Source organism: Oncorhynchus gorbuscha, linkage group LG08, assembly GCF_021184085.1.
Source record: "Oncorhynchus gorbuscha isolate QuinsamMale2020 ecotype Even-year linkage group LG08, OgorEven_v1.0, whole genome shotgun sequence".
NCBI lineage: Eukaryota > Metazoa > Chordata > Actinopteri > Salmoniformes > Salmonidae > Oncorhynchus > Oncorhynchus gorbuscha.
In genome coordinates, this window is record NC_060180.1 from 38,356,876 (window position 1) to 38,375,143 (window position 18,268).

Here is an 18,268-nt window from a genome sequence, read left to right on the forward strand (position 1 = left end):
TTGAAACAGTATCTGGACAATAGATAGAACTGAACTCAGACCTCCATTGCCCCTTCCCACTTGTAAAAACACATAACATGTAAAAACATGAATGGCTCATTCATGATACAGGTATGAGTCTGAGGAAGCCACAGCAGCAGCAACCCAGTCAGAGGCGTAAATCATCACTATGTACATCCTAAATGGTACCATATTTCCTATATACAGGTATAGGATCTTAATTGGGCCTCTCTGACTCAGTTTGCTCCTCAATTCATGCACCTTGGTTAGAAAGCGAGGTAGGAGCAGTGATCCATTCTCTCCTTTGACCCAACTGTCGCAGCATAACTTTCCTGCAATTCAGGGAATGTAAAACTTGTAGTGTGTTTGAGGTTAAAAAGCTTTGTTTGACATTTTTTGGGGGACCTTCAGTGTAACATGGCTCATTTAGCGAACATCGCTAGAATATGTTGATTAATATAGACACATAGGGAATTGTTTCAAATAAAACATATTATTAATAGTTGGGCATTTGAAAAGAACACACACCTTGTCTAATATGTAACCTGTTTAAATATTTTACAGGTCTGGACATCAATGACAAAACGAATGGGAAACAAAACAAATCGTTATGGCCAGTGAGAGAGCGCAACATTCTCTCCCTGTCCACTGCAGATGAAGGCAACACAAACCAACCAGACTGCGAGACAGACACCCCTGCACACGGTTTCCGTGACGTGCCCAATTCGAGTCTGGGTGACGTATCTCCGTTAGTGATGTGACGTTGCGGGGCTCTAGATGTAGTGGTTTCTAGCTGCATCTTGTTGACGCTCGGTATTACAGAGGAGAACCGAGAGAAGAGGAGCCGAAACGACCTCACTCAGTCTTTTTAATCGGGTTTCGGTACGTCCTTATTTGCTTCTATGTACATGATGAAATGGGTAATGTGATGTATCGGGTGTTGGATTATTTTGACGGTTTACCGAAATGGTGGCATGCTTTAAGGGTTTAACAAGCGTTCGCTAATTGTTAACTAGCCTAGGCTAGTTTGCTATGGCTTCATACAGCGCAGGGTGTGTAACAGTAGTGGCTATGCTAACCTAACCTGGCTAATCCGTTTCCCCAGCTCGGGTATAACGTAGTACAGTTTTGTAGCTAAAGCAATGCTAATTCGAGCTATCGAATTGTCTTTCTCTGTTTTCTGTTACGCGGTCCTCAGATGTGTTGCCATAATCATTGTAACGTTATTGTTTTCCTTACCATTGATACTCAATATATTCGCTATTTTATGTTTTATTTCCTTCAAGACAAGTATTTATCGAGGTTCGAGGTGTGAAATACACCACACAGCCGCATTTGCCAGCTAATTCTCATGTCGGCTCAACTTGCTGCTACAAGCCGGGTATTTGGTTCTAGGTTTAGCTAATGTTAGCTGGAAATTGCAGGTAGCTAACTAGGTCGATAGACCGTCCAGTCGCAGACGGTAGTTGAGCCAGTGAACGTCATTATCAGTGCTGTCTGCATACCGGTGCCACGGTGGCGAGCCAGAGGAATGGAACAGAGCGCAGGCTGTGCGCGGTGTCCTTGCTAGCTACGAAGAAGGGGGTGACACTGCTCGAGATGGAGGGAAAACGACAGCAATGGAATCTCAGCGATATTTTCTGGAGAAATAGTTAGATTTGTTCGAATATTAATATGGTCTAAAAACCTTTTTTATCCGGAACTCTATTATTTTGTTGCGTGGGGACAATGTCAGTTTTAGTTGTACATCCACGCAGGAATCACGGGTGGTGAAGCTTGCAACGCCGCATACCTCCTCCCATTGATGGTAATGTAATTATTACGTTACTGCGACCAAAGCCTGCTCTGTGGTCCGACTTTTTGTACCCAGATAGTGCTAGCTTTGGTGGAAAGATCTGGCGGCGGTGTACTTACTGTAATTACTGCATGGAGGTCAGTGCTGGTTCTGGTATAATCTAGCAAACGCGTTAGTGTTGTCGCTGTAAGCCCGCACACAGCTACATTTGAACTGCCTAAACGCATGTATAGTCTCTCTTCAGTTGTTTTATATATATATATATCACACACACATTTAACCCCATTTTGTATTTGGCAGCCGATTTTAAATGGATAATATTGCAGTGTAAAATACATTGATCACCCACAAGCAAATACGATTGTAGCTTTATTGGAGGGTGGTTGTTTACACCGCCCAATGTTGAGGGTTCCCAGTGAAATGTTGTAGCCACATATGTACATTTTCCTCAAATTGGATCACAGTACAATTTCCTGTTAATAAAACCGCTGTTTATAGATGTAGCTAGGTATGAACAGTTTTTTATTATTTGAATTGATGCAGCTAGATTCTGGGGCATAGGGAAGATACATACCTCTTCAACATCCATTCCATGTCACGCTGTGCATTTAGATAACAATTGAACCGGTTGAATGAGAGCCTTTATACTCCTTTATCAATTGTTTTCACATAGTTGATGGGGTCAGCGTGGGGTTACCAGCAGAGCAGACGTTGGCTTGAGGACAGCAAGCAGGACAACTGGTGGGGTTGGGGTGGCTAGCTATTTGGTCAATTTACAGCCATTTGGGCAAATTGTTAATTTGATTACCTAGGCTACACCAAGTGTGAACTTTTTTTGTCACAGTTTCTAGTGACTGAAAGAAGACCAGAGAGAATTGCTAGAAACTAGTTGTTGGTTGCCTGGCCACCTGGTTGGTTTTACTTGACAAAACTAGCACTTTCTGTTGGCAATGAAATGGTGTGGTGGGTGAAAACGTGTCATTGCCCCATGGGGTTCAATGACAAGGGCTGAATGGGCAGATGTTTGGGTGGTGAGGTATGGTAAATAGCCATTTGGCCCCCAATGGGTCTATTGAGCCACTCAACCCCCAACCAGGATAGCCTCCATAAAACATGTAAACACCTTCAATGTTATTTTATGCTCAGAGAAAAATGCATCTGATGGGATAGTCTTCTACTTAGACAAATCCTTTCAGTTGACATGAAAAATGCTACATGCAGGCTTAACATAGTTTGAGTTTAACTAGGGAGAAAAATTAAAATGTTCTCCCTTCGGTTTGTGTTAATGCCTGAACCATTCCACTCCCCCACTACCCCACCTCTCTTCCCCTACAGGAAGCAGACATACAGACAACAATCTGAACAGAAACACAGCAGTCTCCACCATGTACCTTTCTGAACACCAGAAGATCTGGAACATTTGAAACGAGAATAAAACAAACTAACAAAACCCACATTAACTCAAAGGGTTCTATAAATCCAAGTGAAGGTGGTATTGGAACGAAACAGACCTCTATCAACGCCGACATGGCCAGTACTCAGACGAGTCTGAAAACCACATTCAAAGATCTGACCTCGTTCAAGGGCAACATGAAGCGGCTGTACCGAGAGAGGCTAGAGGACGCGCCCATCAAGAAGAGGCTGATGGCTGAGATGAACCTGAAGCGACGCAGCCTAGACACCCTGCCCCAGACCCCCAAGGTGAAGAGGGAGTCTGGGGAGGAGCACACCCAGCACCGGGAGGCAGATAGAGGCATGGATAGATCCATAGAGATGGACAGTAGAGGGGAGCTCCAGGTATGTGGAGCCAAGGCTCTGGATCTCAGTCCTGGGCTGAAACACACACTGGCTGCCTTCACCCTCAGCAGCCAAAGCTCTCTGGGGGGCCCAGCAGCCTTCTCAGCCCGCTCCGGCCACGAAGCCTCCCCCGAGGTCAGCCCTGATTCCTGCCCCAGCATGGCCCCTCTACCCTCCCCACCAGTCCTAGGAGGTGGACCCCTCTTGGTGCCCAGCGACAGCTCCACAGAGTTAAGCCACTCCCTTCTAGAGGGTGAATCCATCTCCTGCTTTGCTGTCGGTGGGGAGAAACGCCTCTGCCTCCCCCAGGTGCTCAACTCGGTGCTCCGCGACTTCTCCTTGCAGCAGATCAATGCGGTGTGCGACGAGCTCTACGTGTACTGCTCGCGCTGCGACGGTGAACAGCTCCACATCCTCAAGGTGCTGGGTATTTTACCCTTCAACGCCCCGTCTTGCGGCCTCATCACCCTTACCGACGCCCAGCGCCTCTGCAACTCCTTGCTCCGCCCTGGGGCTGCCCTGCCCTCTGACCCCAGCACCAAGCGGCCTGGCCAGGGGCTCCTAAAGGAGACAGAGTCTAGCTTCCAGGTGGAGCACCAGTGTCTAGGGAAATGCCAGGGTCTGTTTGTACCCCAGTTCTACACACAGCCTGAGGCGCCCTGTGTTCAGTGCGTGGAGTGCCAGCTGCTTTTCTCACCGCAGAAGTTTGTGATGCACTCACACAAGTCCCCGGACAAGAGGACCTGTCACTGGGGCTTTGACTCTGCCAAGTGGCCGTGCTACCTGCAGCTGGGGAGGAAGTATATGGGAATGCCTGAGGAGCCGCAGCTCAAACTGCTGCTAGAGGACATGAAGGACAAGTTCCACTACAACAGGACCACTGACAAAGTAAGCACTGATTCTCTTATTGTGTGTGTCAGACTTCTTTAAATTTGATCAGTTCGTTTGGTTGCACTGTCGATATAACTACCAATAAATGGTATCTATTGAATCTCTAGAAGCCAGCCCCCAACTATGGGTTTCATTAGGTAGTTGTGTGTGTGTGTGTGTGTTAGACAGGGGACAGGTGTTACCCCTCCTGCTGGCTGTAGTGTAGTAGATCCGAGCATTTCGCTGCACCTGCGATAACATATGCAAATGTGTAGGTGATCAATAAACTGATTTTGCGGACAGGATGACCACTGACCAGCTGGTCTCTCTCTCTCTCTCTCTCTCTCTCTCTCTCTCTCTCTCTCTCTCTCTCTCTCTCTCTCGGTTGGTCCCTGTGTGTGTGTGTCACGGGGAAGGGCATCATTTGTCTTCCAGGTCAGCTGGAGGTCACTAGAACCATCACTAGACAATAGGCCACAACACTAACCGAACTAGTGGACTCTCTCACAGACCTCTGGGCTTGAATGGATGGGCTGACAATTTACATCCATTGCATCAACCCCGCTTCACCCTTCCATATTTGAAATGACTTTTTAAGTATTTTGAAGTCATTTAGTTAATTGATACTTTTAGGTATTGTTTAAAAATATATATATATATACATACATACAGTGGGGCAAAAAAAGTATTTAGACAGCCACCAATTGTGCAAGTTCTCCCACTTAAAAAGATGAGGCCTGTAATTTTCATCATCATACACTTTGACTATGACAGACAAAATGATGAAAAAATCTAGAAAATCACATTGTAGGATTTTTTAAATGAATTTATTTGCAAATTATGGTGGAAAATAAGTATTTGGTCACCTACAAACAAGCAAGATTTCTGGCTCTCACAGACCTGTAACTTCTTTGAGAGGCTCCTCTGTCCTCCACTCGTTACCTATATTAATGGCACCTGTTTGAACTTGTTATCAGTATAAAAGACACCTGTCCACAACCTCAAACAGTCACACTCCAAACTCCACTATGGCCAAGACCAAAGAGCTGTCAAAGGACACCAGAAACAAAATTGTAGACCTGCACCAGGCTGGGAAGACTGAATCTGCAATAGGTAAGCAGCTTGGTTTGAAGAAATCAACTGTGGGAGCAATTATTAGGAAATGGAAGACCTACAAGACCACTGATAATCTCCCTCTATCTGGGGCTCCACGCAAGACCTCACCCCGTGGGGTCAAAATGATCACAAGAACGGTGAGCAAAAATCCCAGAACCACACGGGGGGACCTAGTGAATGACCAAAGTTGGGACCAAAGTAACAACGCCTGCCATCAGTAACACACTACACCGCCAGGGACTCAAATCCTGCAGTGCCAGACGTGTCTCCCTGCTTAAGCCAGTACATGTCCAGGCCCGTCTGAAGTTTGCTAGAGAGCATTTGGATGATCCAGAAGAAGATTGGGAGAATGTCATATGGTCAGATGAAACCAAAATATATCTTTTTGGTAAAAACTCAACTCGTCGTGTTTGGAGGACAAAGAATGCTGAGTTGCATCCAAAGAACACCATACCTACTGTGAAGCATGGGGGTGGAAACATCATGCTTTGGGGCTGTTTTTCTGCAAAGGGACCAGGACGACTGATCCGTGTAAAGGAATGAATGAATGAATGAATGGGGCCATGTATCGTGAGATTTTGAGTGAAAACCTCCTTCCATCAGCAATGGCATTAAAGATGAAACGTGGCTGGGTCTTTCAGCATGACAATGATCCCAAACACACTGCCCGGGCAATGGAGGAGTGGCTTCGTAAGAAGCATTTCAAGGTCCTGGAGTGGCCTAGCTAGTCTCCAGATCTCAACCCCATAGAAAATCTTTGGAGGGAGTTGAAAGTCTGTTGCCCAGCAACAGCCCCAAAACATCACTGCTCTAGAGGAGATCTGCATGGAGGAATGGGCCAAAATACCATCAACAGTGTGTGAAAACCTTGTGAAGACTTACAGAAAACGTTTGACCTCTGTCATTGCCAACAAAGGGTATATAACAAAGTATTGAGAAACTTTTGTTATTGACCAAATACTTGTTTTCCACCATAATTAAAAATCCTACAATGTGATTTTTCTGGATTTTCTTTCTTCTCATTTTGTCTGTCATTGTTGAAGTGTTCCTATGATGAAAATTACAGGCCTCATCTTTTTAAGCGGGAGAACTTGCACAATTGGTGGCTGACTAAATACTTTTTTGCCCCACTATATATATAGCAGATATCATCTTTGCCAAAAAACGATACCAATACCCAATATATATAATTTTAGCTGCCCTTTTAAGCTTCTAGAAGGCAGCTAATACAGTTAAATAGTTAACACACACATGAATGCATTGGTCTAAGGCACGTCATCTCAGTGCAAGAGACGTCACTACTGTCCCTAGTTCGAATCCAGGCTGTATCACATCCGGCCGTGATTGGGAGTCCCACAGGGCAGCGCACAATTGGCCCAGCATCACCCGTGCCGTCATTGTAAATAAGAATTTGTTCTTCTTGCCTAGTTAAATAAAGGTTATACACACACACCACACTGACCAAAAAGGTATTTTGTTGGCATTTACGTATGTCCCCATTACCGGTAAAACAATCAAAACTTATTTCTTTCACTTACTTGCTGTGCTGTTTCATTGTTCAGTTTTTTCATTCTCAACCAGGTTTTCTATGGAACGCCGTTTGGGTCTTTGCATGTCAAAAAAGATTCAAATTAGCTTACCTGAATATGACTGCACGTCACATAATTTAACGCGTTCATACATGTTTTACATAGTGTTATTACACATTGATTACACTATCACTCGTATTTCATATGTTACAGGGATTCATCGACACATATCTTATGACGCTGGTAAAGTTGTCTCGCACATCTACAGTGCTGGTCATTTAAAAAAAGCTAGCTTGCTAATGGATGCAAACAATGTTCTTCCCCCAAAACATAGCAAAACGACAATCTGTTTCAGTAGCTATAGTTAGCTAGCTAACTATTTAGCTTGGTGTCAGCATCTAAAAATACCCCTAATTTATAAGACATTTGATTAATGGTGGTCAGACCCATCTTTGAAGCTAGTCACAATAAGGATTTGGTGCAATAGTGGGCTTTGCGGTTAGCCTTCAAAATAAAAGTATGGCATAAATATATTTATTTTGACCGCGACCCACAAATTCCACTATTGTGCCTAATCCTTATTTTGGCTAGCTTCATAACAGATAACCCGGTCGGGTCGAGCCTCACTAGCCAGATGAAGCTAGCGGGCTGCTTATAACGTTAGCTTTGGGAAACCGGGTTAAGTAGCTGGTTAGCTATATATTTTCATGAACTGAAGTTCAATTTCAATAGGTAAACAACAAGTGGCAACCTAGCTAATACTTACTCACAAGGATTCCTAAATCATTGCTAAGAATAATGAAAATGACTTCAGTTTCTAATGGTCATTGTTTTCAGGCTGGTTGTATTGGTGCTAGCTAGGTACCAAGCTAAAGCTATCTACCCCAGAAGTTGCGGTCAAACAAATGATGCTTTATTAACAACGAGGTATTGTAAACTCATCGTTCTTGGCCGGTGTTTGCTTGTTTGCAGACTTTTTTGTACATCATTGACAGTGCTACTGTATCTTTTTTGATATGCAAAGACCCAAACTGCGTTCCATAGTATGTATGTCATGAAGCGAATAGCAGCGACTCTATTACTGTGTAAATCCGGTAGGGCAACATCTGAAAAATAGCGCACTTAGTAATGTGTACCGGTGCTCGTTCAGTCGGCAAAAGCAAACATCACCCACGACAGAGAACAGTTGATTGTCAAGGGGATGAATTCCATTATCTCGGCTTTAATGGATTTCGCCTTTGAGTTGTCTCGCTGAAATGTTCTTACTCTTTCAAATGACTGCTCGATTTGTTGACTGCTCGATCCACACAGCAAACATTGTGGGCTAGGTTAGGAATGCTGTGTTGCTCGTGTAGCGCACAATTTTACGTGGCGTCATTAGGTCATATAGGTATGCACGGTAGCTTTGACATCGGTTTTTAACATCGGCGTTACACTAGACATCTGGCCGATACTGATGTTGGCATTGACTTTTGAGGTCTGGAAAAAAAATAAAGGAATGTGTAGTTACCATTTACATGCAGGAGACCGTTGTTTTTTTCATGTGATTGCAGAGTTGGCAAAACAAATGGACACTGGATTTATGCAAATAATCATCATTCTGCCATGTAGGCATAGGCTACTTTGTAGTTAACATTTCATTTAGGTGGTTTTTGGGAAAGCTGTTCCATCTCTACCAGAAGGTTATGATTAGCATCATCACTGGCAGCTACACAAAGTGGGCATTCGTGTTCCATTTCAGAAAGTTGCAGGAAAATACGAATCACTGGTTAATTTTGTTCATGTCTTGTGATTATCTTGGGCAAATTATCTGAGCGTTGGGCCAGTAACCGAAACGTTGCTTGATCGAGTCCCCGAGCTGACAAAGTAAAAATCTGTTGTTCTGACCCTGAACAAGGCAGTTAACCCACTGTTCCTAGGCCGTCATTGTAAATAAGAATTTGTTCTTCACTGACTTGTCTAGTTAAATATATTAAAAAAAAACATTTGTATTTTTTATAAGTTCATTGCATTTAAGTTTTTCATATAGTTAATTCAACAACATATTTTTTATTTTTTATGTTTTAATGTCTTCGCAATGGGGACTAGGCTTAAGATGTTTCTGGGAAACCATCCTTTGATCTTTTTTTGTACCACTTTGCCTGAAGTGCACAGAAACAGGCAACCCAAGCCATTGCATGGGGGAATGCCCATGTTGCATCACCACCACCAGTGCTTTCCACTAAAGACCAGAACCCAAGGGAGGCTTCTACAGAGCATAGGGGGTTTTGATGGTTTTTTTCTTTCTGTCATTCTTACAAAAAAGAAAGTGACAGTGGGAGAGAGCATTGCACAGGCTGGGACCTATAGAAATGCCAGACACCCTGAAGAAGGCAGGGATGCTGAAATGTTGGTTCTTTTACTCAATAAATTACTTGGAGTTTATACATATATATGGAGTGTGCGACTCTCTTTTGTTTTTATAGCTGAAAACACGAAAAGCTATAGATTGGTTCCCTTCCATTGACTGGTTCACATCCATGTCTCATGTTTTCTTCTTGACCAAACCGGACTATTATGTGCGTCCCAAATGGCACTCTATTCTCTATATAGTGCACTAATTTTAACCAGGACCCATAAGTCTGATCAAAAGTAGCGCACTATCTTTGGAATAGGGTGCCATTTGGGACGTCAGCTCAGTTTTGTATTGCTGAGATAGACACTGACTTTAATTGGTGTTTTCTAGGTCAAGTAATTTGTCTTCACTGTAGCCGCCTGGCACATATGGGTTAAATAAGAGACTATGGACTCGGAGCAGACATGCTTTAGTGTGTGTGTGTGCGTGCGTGCAGACAGGTGTGAGAACACTACCTGCTGTACAGTCATTTGGCACTCCCTGTCTGCTGTGTTTTGTGTTTGGCAGAAAGAGAGCGAAAGAGCGTGAGGAGAGAGAGAAGCCCCAGCCTCCCCCTCCCTGTGTGTTTGACGTGTGCGTGATTCTGCCGGAAATACTGTCTGGTGTCTAGTCTAGTGCCCAAACCACATTCCTACCCCCCCCTTTTCTCTCTCCCTTGCTCCTCGGCTTGTCTCACTTTCGTCTGAAAGAGTCAGACAGATCGACCTGGGGCCACTCAGTCACGCAGACACGTCTCCACCACAGAGCAGACTAATCACACACACACACACACACACACACGTACCTTATGGTGTATCATGTAGCCTACCACTGACTGGTTAGGTAAGCCTGTCACATGCTATCCAGTCAGCGGTCGTGCATATATTATGATGTTTTTGTTAGTTTAGGAGTTTGGCTGTGTTTTTTTTTGTGGCTGTTCGCTACGGCCTGGACGATACCATAATCGCGAGACTCATGGAAAGGAAACGAAATACAAAACAGATTTAACTTCTTGAATGAATCATAAATAATGAGTGAGGAAGTTTGAGGCATAAATATCATACCACCCCCAAAAAATGCTAACCTCCCCGGTATGTGACTGTGACTTTCTCACTCATCATTGTTCACGATTCATTCAGGACTTACGGTATTCATGGTAACATCCATATTAATGTAAATGTTTTTAGAAACATATTCTATTCTTATTTACAGTAACAGTGACTCCAAAATGACACACTACATTATTTACCATTCATTTCTATTGGGCACAAAATAATCAGAAACGCAACCAAAACAGCAAATGCATCCAACACATTTGTAGAGTCCCAAGCTAGATGTAGTCATTGTGTGCTAGGAATACGGGACCAAATACAAACGTTTTCCTTCTTTAATACACATACACTAAGTGTACAAAACATTAGGAACACCTTCAGGTTATGGTTACCCTTTGGGTTAGAATGACCAATTATCAGTCGTTCTCTAGTAATGATAGTGTCAACCGAGATGTTGGTGAGACAACAGACAAATGACTATAACTGGCGGCTCTTTACAGTTTGTGTGTTTGGCGTCTAAGACAACGATGTAATGAGCCTGCGGGGATGACAAGCAGCTTGTACTTCCCTCTCGGACAGACACGCACGCACACAGATTGATAGGGTGGCGTCATCTATGTTGGGAGGCGTTTTGTCTCTGTTCCCTGATTAGAGGAAAGCAGAAATTCCCAGTGTGTGACTCCTCCTTGGCCTGGTTGTGAAATACCCGCTAGACTGTCTGGAGGGACACAGTGTCCTGATATACACACATTCAGATGAGGAAAAACACTTTGTGACGTACTTGTTAGGATAGTGTGGGAGGCTGGGAACCTTTACATGTCTGTCTGTGTGCCTGAGAGTTGTCCAGAAGAGCCAGCCATGTTGCCCTATACCAATCCACCTCTGTAGTTCTAGTCCTGGCACCATGTCAGCTGTGGTAGACAGACAACACTCCCTGTGCGTGTCTGTGTCGGCAGGTCCTAGACGACGACGACTGCTGTTCAGACAGCAGACAGCTGCTTCTCTATGCTTCCTCTATTGGCTATTTACACACCAGTGACTTCATTACCACAGACCAGACCTGCATTCTGTCTCACGTGCTCTCTCAAGCTCTTGCTCTCTAATCAATTGGCTTTATTGGCATGGAAAGTGTTACCACATACATTGCCAAAGCAAATATACACACATCAAATCAATGAGGATGCAGATTGATAATAGGAAAAATGATAATACTCAGTAGCAATTAACAGGACAATGCAATAAGAAATGAATGAGGACAATAATGAAATAGTGAGAAACACCGGTAGAAATGTTATTACTGTGGTTTGTCATTCTGCTGGTTGTCCCTACCTGTGTGTCAGGATTCAGGGAGCTATATCATTTGCAACTAATATGGCAAAAAGGGGTTTTTCAGATTTAGTTTAAAAATCTTTGGATTTGTTTTCAATTTTGGGGAAGAAAAAAGATTGCCACAAAGTCTGTGTAGTTCTCGCAGCTCTCTCTCTCTCGACCTCTGAGGGCAGAGTGGGCACAACCTGTCCTCTCTGGGTAGCCAGATCTGCTGCGATGGCCTGTTTCTATTGAGTCTGTGCTCATTGAATCTGTACATAGTTCATGTTTTTCTCAATTTTCTATTGTGTACCAAATAGCATGGAGGGTTCGACCATTTTTTTTTGTGTTGTGTGTCTTTCCAATAGGTGATATATTTTATTTTGTGATAATTTGGTTGGGCCCAATTTTCTGAGTGCTGTCCTGAGGCTTTATTGGCACCTCATGGCATTTGAGGGCTTTGGAATTATAGGAGTGGGGGTTACTTGTCTGTCTCTTCCAAATCATTCTAGACTAGAGCATTCTACTCTCTGCAGATTTCTTGAACAGAACAGACTTTCCCACTTCGTGTCTGGAGCCCTGCCCCACCACATTTTTTAACATTTTAAACAGTCAACATCCCTGAGGGCCCAATTAGAAGACCCTAGCAAAATAAGCATTGAAACTAGACGATAAGTTGATGCTTACATAACTCAGCAGACCACTCTCTTGTTTCTGACTCTCTCTTTCGCTCTACGCACGGCTCAGGCATGCAAAACCCCCATGCAGTATGTTTTATAAAGCCGCTTTACCCCCTCGTCTCCCAATATACTCCCAGTGTTTGTATGGAACGCATGGAAAAGTGATGGATTTTTAAAATGGTGTTTTCCAAGCCTGGAAAAGTTTTGGAAAATGATCAAATCTGAAAAGTAATGGAAATTCATTTAATTTCTGTTATCAGTTTAGGCAAATCTTTTAAAATATCTTAGCAATCAAATAAAAATCAACATATCAGCCAGGATCTGAATGACACATTAGCCCGTCTGGTTGTGCGCATCACCAGCATGTGTTTGTGAGATGTGTAGGCTGTTCCTCAAGGAGAGAGAGACAAGAGTGTGCAAAGCTGTCATCAAGGCAGAGGGTGACTACTTCAAAGAATATAAAATATATTTAGAATTGTTTAACACTTTTTTTGTTTTTTTTTTTGGTTACTACGTGATTCCATATGTGTTATTTCATAGTTTTGATAGTCTTCACTATTATTCTACAATGTAGACAATAGTAAAGTAAAGAAACCCTTGAATGAGTAGGTGTGTCCAAACCTTGACTGGCACTGTACATCAAGGTTGGTCAACCGTCCTTCAGGAGAGCTAATGGGCGTGCAAGCTTTTATTACAGTTCCCCTCTAACAAGCCACATTTTCGAAATGAGCTGCTCAATGGGACCTTCGTAAACTGTCTCTGTTGTGTTTGAGCAGGGCTTGATCCAGCCTTAGGGTTGACCACGTGTGTGTGTGTGTGTTATACAGTTGACTAACAACAACAACAACAACGACAGGAGATGGTACATGGCATCAGAGAGCAGCCTCCCAGTGTTGTTACCACAATACGCTTACTTTTTTTGTAAATACATAGAGACGCTGCCAATTGTTGACCATGGAAATTTGGTTAAAAGTCACGGAAAAGTCATGAAATTCCATCTGTCAACATGTGTATGAACCCTGCTCTCCTCTCCCTCTTCTTTCCTCCCCCTCCTCTGCTCTCTTCTTCTCCTTGTCCAGGGGGAGACTAACCTCACAAGACCTCGTCTGAACGAAATACTCAGCCTGTTACAACCCTCATGTTCAGCCAATCACACGCTAGAGCTGGACTCCTCCCTCTGTCTCCCTCTCGCTCCCAGCCTCTTTCTCTCGCCCCCCCCCCCGTGTGGATGAGTTGGTATTTTTTCTCTATTTTTTCCCCCCGTTTTTATTTATTTTCCCTCTGCTGTAATAACAACCTGCTCACAGTTGTGGTTGTAGATGTTTAATGAGAGTCACTACGTTATTTCTAAACAGCCACAGCTAAGGAAAGAATGGTGTTTTTTTGACTGTAACACCAGTGGTTACACTATTGTATTTACTAGGTGTGTAATGGTTCATCAAAACCATGGTTCAGTACGTATTGCGGTTTTTGGTTCACGTTTCGGTACAGCTGGGAAATGAAATGCTATTGACAATTTTCCGCAGTCACGATGTTTCTTGCGTTGTCTGTTGAGACCGGCTTGTTATAATGTGCCTCAAGTTTCCACTCTGATGCTGTGTTTGTAGCCATGTGGGAGGTGGGAATTTACCAGTTGTGAAGTTGTAAGTACCAGTTGGATGCATTCATGTGATTTTGAACTCATTGAGAAATGCCGATTGGCTAATGGCCAACAAACCGTCAACCATAAACAGAAAGTACAGCTATCGTGCTTGTAAACAAATTTTAGTGTTAAAAAAACACATTAATAGATTGCTTTTTATAAATAATGTTTTGTTGCATTTAACTGCCGAAAATGCTGTTGGAGCCATTTTCTTAGTAGGTGACGTCAGAGGTCACCATGTGTGAGAAGTGGGTGCTCAGGATGAAAAGACAAGTTTTCCACTAGTAATTACCAGTTTGAGGGCCGTTAAAGTGGATTTTTCCCAGTTGTATGTGGTAAATTCCCACTTTCCACTCGGCTACGAACGCACCATGACACTGCGTCCTTCAGTGCCAGATGGGTCCGTGCAATCCGGTATCCTTGAAGTTGCCATTTTAAAATGGTTAGGGAATGGTACGGGTAGAGGTTAGGGTTCAGGGTAGGGGCGATGCAGGTTTGCACTGACTATGCCAGATGTGCACTCTCTAAACCAGAGACTGTAAATATATAAACTGCATACCTATCGCTCCTTTAATTTCTTTGGCCCGGTCAGAATCAGCTGCCAAGTGCTGCTTGAATGCAGAGGGGAGAACGTTGTTTTTCTTGCGTTTCCGTCTTTCTCTGGTATACTGGGGGGGATGTCAGCATAAATGTGTCAACATATTGGAGGTATTGGCAGCTGCATAGGCTATTCTCATTGAGCGTGGCGACCTGCTGTCAACATTTTATCCACAAATCTGTCCATCACCCTTTTAATCTACTGGGAAGCCAACATTTTCCCAAACTGTTGGTTTAAATGCTGATTTGAGGATCCTCCTGGTTTATCGACCCCACCACTCACCGTCGCACAGAACCAGTTCTCGGCTGCGCCTCACAAAAGGACAGTTCGAAATGTGCCAATTAAGATTATAGTTTTGAATAGGGCGTGCTCATAGGCTCTAGTTTTAACGGAATAACCTGAAATGTGTTTTCAGCTCAGATTTACTTCGAGGCATTAGGCCTACAACGCAGCGTAGGCCTAGCCTGTTACCTAGTGTTTTATTGCCCAGCCTAGTGTTTTTTTTTATTTTCATTTTTTAAATTGTATTTGTTCAGGTTCACGGTCTGAATGGTACGGTAAGTGTACCGTTACACCCCTAGTACACACCCTTATGTTATACTAGGGAAATTGTGTTTCGATAGAGCTTGGGTAATACACTGAGGTAAATCCTGTATGGAAATGCGCCATAGAATTACTAGGGAAAGTTCACTTCTCTCCATAGAGCTATGCTCCTGCCCTGTTGTTTCTGGCAGTGAGGGGCCCTGTCAGGGGGAGTGGAAGGGGTTCTCTAACTGCAGCTTACTTCATACGCACTCCAGCCCAGAGCCAACCAGCCAGTCAGGCAGCAGACTAAACACACACAAACACGCCTGTTCCCTTGTCTCACTACCTAAAGTCGACAGATAGACAGAGCTGGCTCCAACAACATAGAGGAAGGCGGGAGGATCGAGAGGAGAACATGGAGACGAGGTTGTTAGCATGGAACCAGGGTTGTGTCTCAAATGGCACCCTATTTTCTATATACAGCCTTATGAGCCTCGATCAAAAAGTAGTGCACTATATAGAGAATAGGGTGCCTTTTAGTGCTAGTAGTACATAAATACATTGACCAATGAGAAGATTAACTGCCCAGTGTCTAGTCTCCCAGAGCAACCAGAGGGATGTGTGTGCACACACACACACACACACACACACACACACACACACACACACACACACACACACACACACACACACACACACACACACACAGGAACATATTAAAACTGCAAATTCTCTAGTCTCTGTACATCTATTTTCTCCATCCTTCTCTCCTTCCACCATCTATCTCTCCATTATACATGACGTGGGAAGAGGGAAAAGACCGTATTCCATTAAAGGAATCCTCTTCGCTCCCCTTTACTACCTCTATCTGTAGCAGGTTCTGTAATGGCTGTCATTTCCATGGGGAAGCGATGATGTGCATCCTAAATACATAATGCCTTTTATAGTGCACTACTTTTGACCAGTGCCCATTAGGGTCTGGTGAAAAGTAGAGCACTATGAAGGGAATAGGGTCAGGGTCTAAAATTAACACCCGCGACCTGCCAAATGTCGGTAGATTTTGGAATTGGCAGGTAATATGTATATTTCGCCAGCCACGTTGGTGCGTGGTCAGGGCTCCACAGCGCAAGCATTTCATTCGCAGTCAAGTATGAGCACAGATTCTAGCGAAATGAATGAAGCAGTAGCTGTTTTCCAAGTGTTTCTGTCATTTTGTTTCATCGCTGGTGGCACAGAACTATTAATCCTATAATACAGTTGAAGTTGGAAGTTTACATACACTTAGGTTGGAGTCATTAAAACTCATTTTTCAACCACTCCACAAATGTCTTGCTAACAAACTATAGTTTTGACAAGTCGGTTTGGACATCTACTTGTGCACAACACAAGTTATTTTCTAACAATTGTTTACAGGCATATTATTTCACTTATAATTCACTGTATCACAATTCCAGTGGGTCAGAAGTTTACATACACTAAGTTGACTGTGCCTTTAAACCGCTTGGAAGATTCCAGAAAATGATGTCATGGCTTTAGAAGCTTCTGATAGGCGAATTGACACAATTTGAGTCAATTGCAGGTGTACCTGTGGATATATTTCAAGGCCAGCCTTCAAACTCATTGCCTCTTTGCATGACATCATGGGAAAATCAGAAGATATCAGCCAAGACATCAGAAAAAAATTGGAGACCTCCACAGGTCTGGTTCATCCTTGGTAGCAATTTTCAAACGCTTGAAGGTACCACATTCATCTGAACAAACGATAGTACGCAAGTATAAACACCATGGGACCACGCAGCTGTCATACCGCTCAGGGAGGAGACTCGTTCTGTCTCCTAGAGATGAACGTACTTTGGTGCTTTGGTGCGAAAAGTGCAGATCAGTCCCAGATTGTGAAGATGCTGGAGGAAACCGGTACAAAAGTATCTATATCCACAGTGAAACGAGTCCTAGATCGACAACCTGAAAGGCCGCTCAGCAAGGACAAAGACATTGCTCCAAAACCGCCATAAAAAAGCCAGACTACAGTTTGCAACTGCACATGGGGACCAAGATTGTACTTTTTAGAGAAATGTCCTCTGGTCTGATGAAACAAAATAGAACTGTTTGGCCATAATGACCATTGTTATGTTTGGAGGAAAAGGGGGAGGCTTGCAAGCCGAAGAACATCATCCCAACCATGAAGCACTGGGGTTGCAGCATCATGTTGTGAGGGTGCTTTGCTGCAGGAGGGACTGGTGCACTTCACAAAATAGATGGCATCATGAGAAAGGATAATTGTGGACATATTGAAGCAACATCTGAAGACATCAGTCAGGAAGTTAAAGCTTGGTCGCAAATGGGTCTTCCAAATGGACAATGACCCCAAGCATACTTCTAATTTTGTGGCAAATGCTACCAAATACTAATTTGAGTGTAAGTACAATTCTGACCCACTGGGGATGTGATGAAAGAAATAAAACCTGAAATAAATCTCTCTACTATTATTCTGACATTTCACATTCTTAAAATAAAGTGGTGATCCTAACTGACCTAAGACAGATAATTTTTACTAGGATTAAATATCAGGAATTGTGAAAAACTGAGTTTAAATGTAGTTTGCTAATGTGTATATAAACTTCCGACTTCAACTGTTTATCCCGCACAGCCACACTGCCTGGCTGGGGAGCTGTGCGCACTGTGATTCGGCTGAAGATTAATTTTTAGAAGCGCTGTGCACAGGCATGAAAGTTAGTGTAATTTTCTCAAAAGTACTAAAGTGAAACTTTGTCCTTGTCTTGGCTATTTACATTGTTTTGTTTACAAGAAAGGTTGTCTTCCAATGTTTGAGTTTGCTTCAACTGCTAGCAAAGATGCATCGTCTACTGGTCAGATTCTCTACGTCATAGGCACACTGTCACAAGACTTGAGAGTTTGAGTGCCCTGCCCTCGTTGCCAAGGTAACCTCCCGCCCTTAAAGTGACAGCTGAATTTTTATTTTGT

General features: G+C 43.4%; 1 protein-coding gene across 2 annotated transcripts in view; it reads left to right on the forward strand.

Moving 5' to 3' along the window:
* The first annotated feature begins 661 nt into the window (after positions 1–661).
* LOC124041613 (ski-like protein) overlaps positions 662–18,268 on the forward strand; it is a 33,701-nt gene continuing 16,094 nt past the window's right edge. The window contains exons 1-2 of one of the 2 annotated variants that reach the window (XM_046359391.1): positions 662–882; positions 3,131–4,480. In XM_046359391.1, the coding sequence (XP_046215347.1) occupies positions 3,323–4,480 (1,158 nt within the window). In that variant the 5' untranslated portion in view covers positions 662–882; positions 3,131–3,322. Of the gene's footprint in view, positions 883–1,502; positions 1,808–3,130; positions 4,481–18,268 lie in introns of those variants that run through there. The other variant, XM_046359393.1, reaches the window with a different exon arrangement.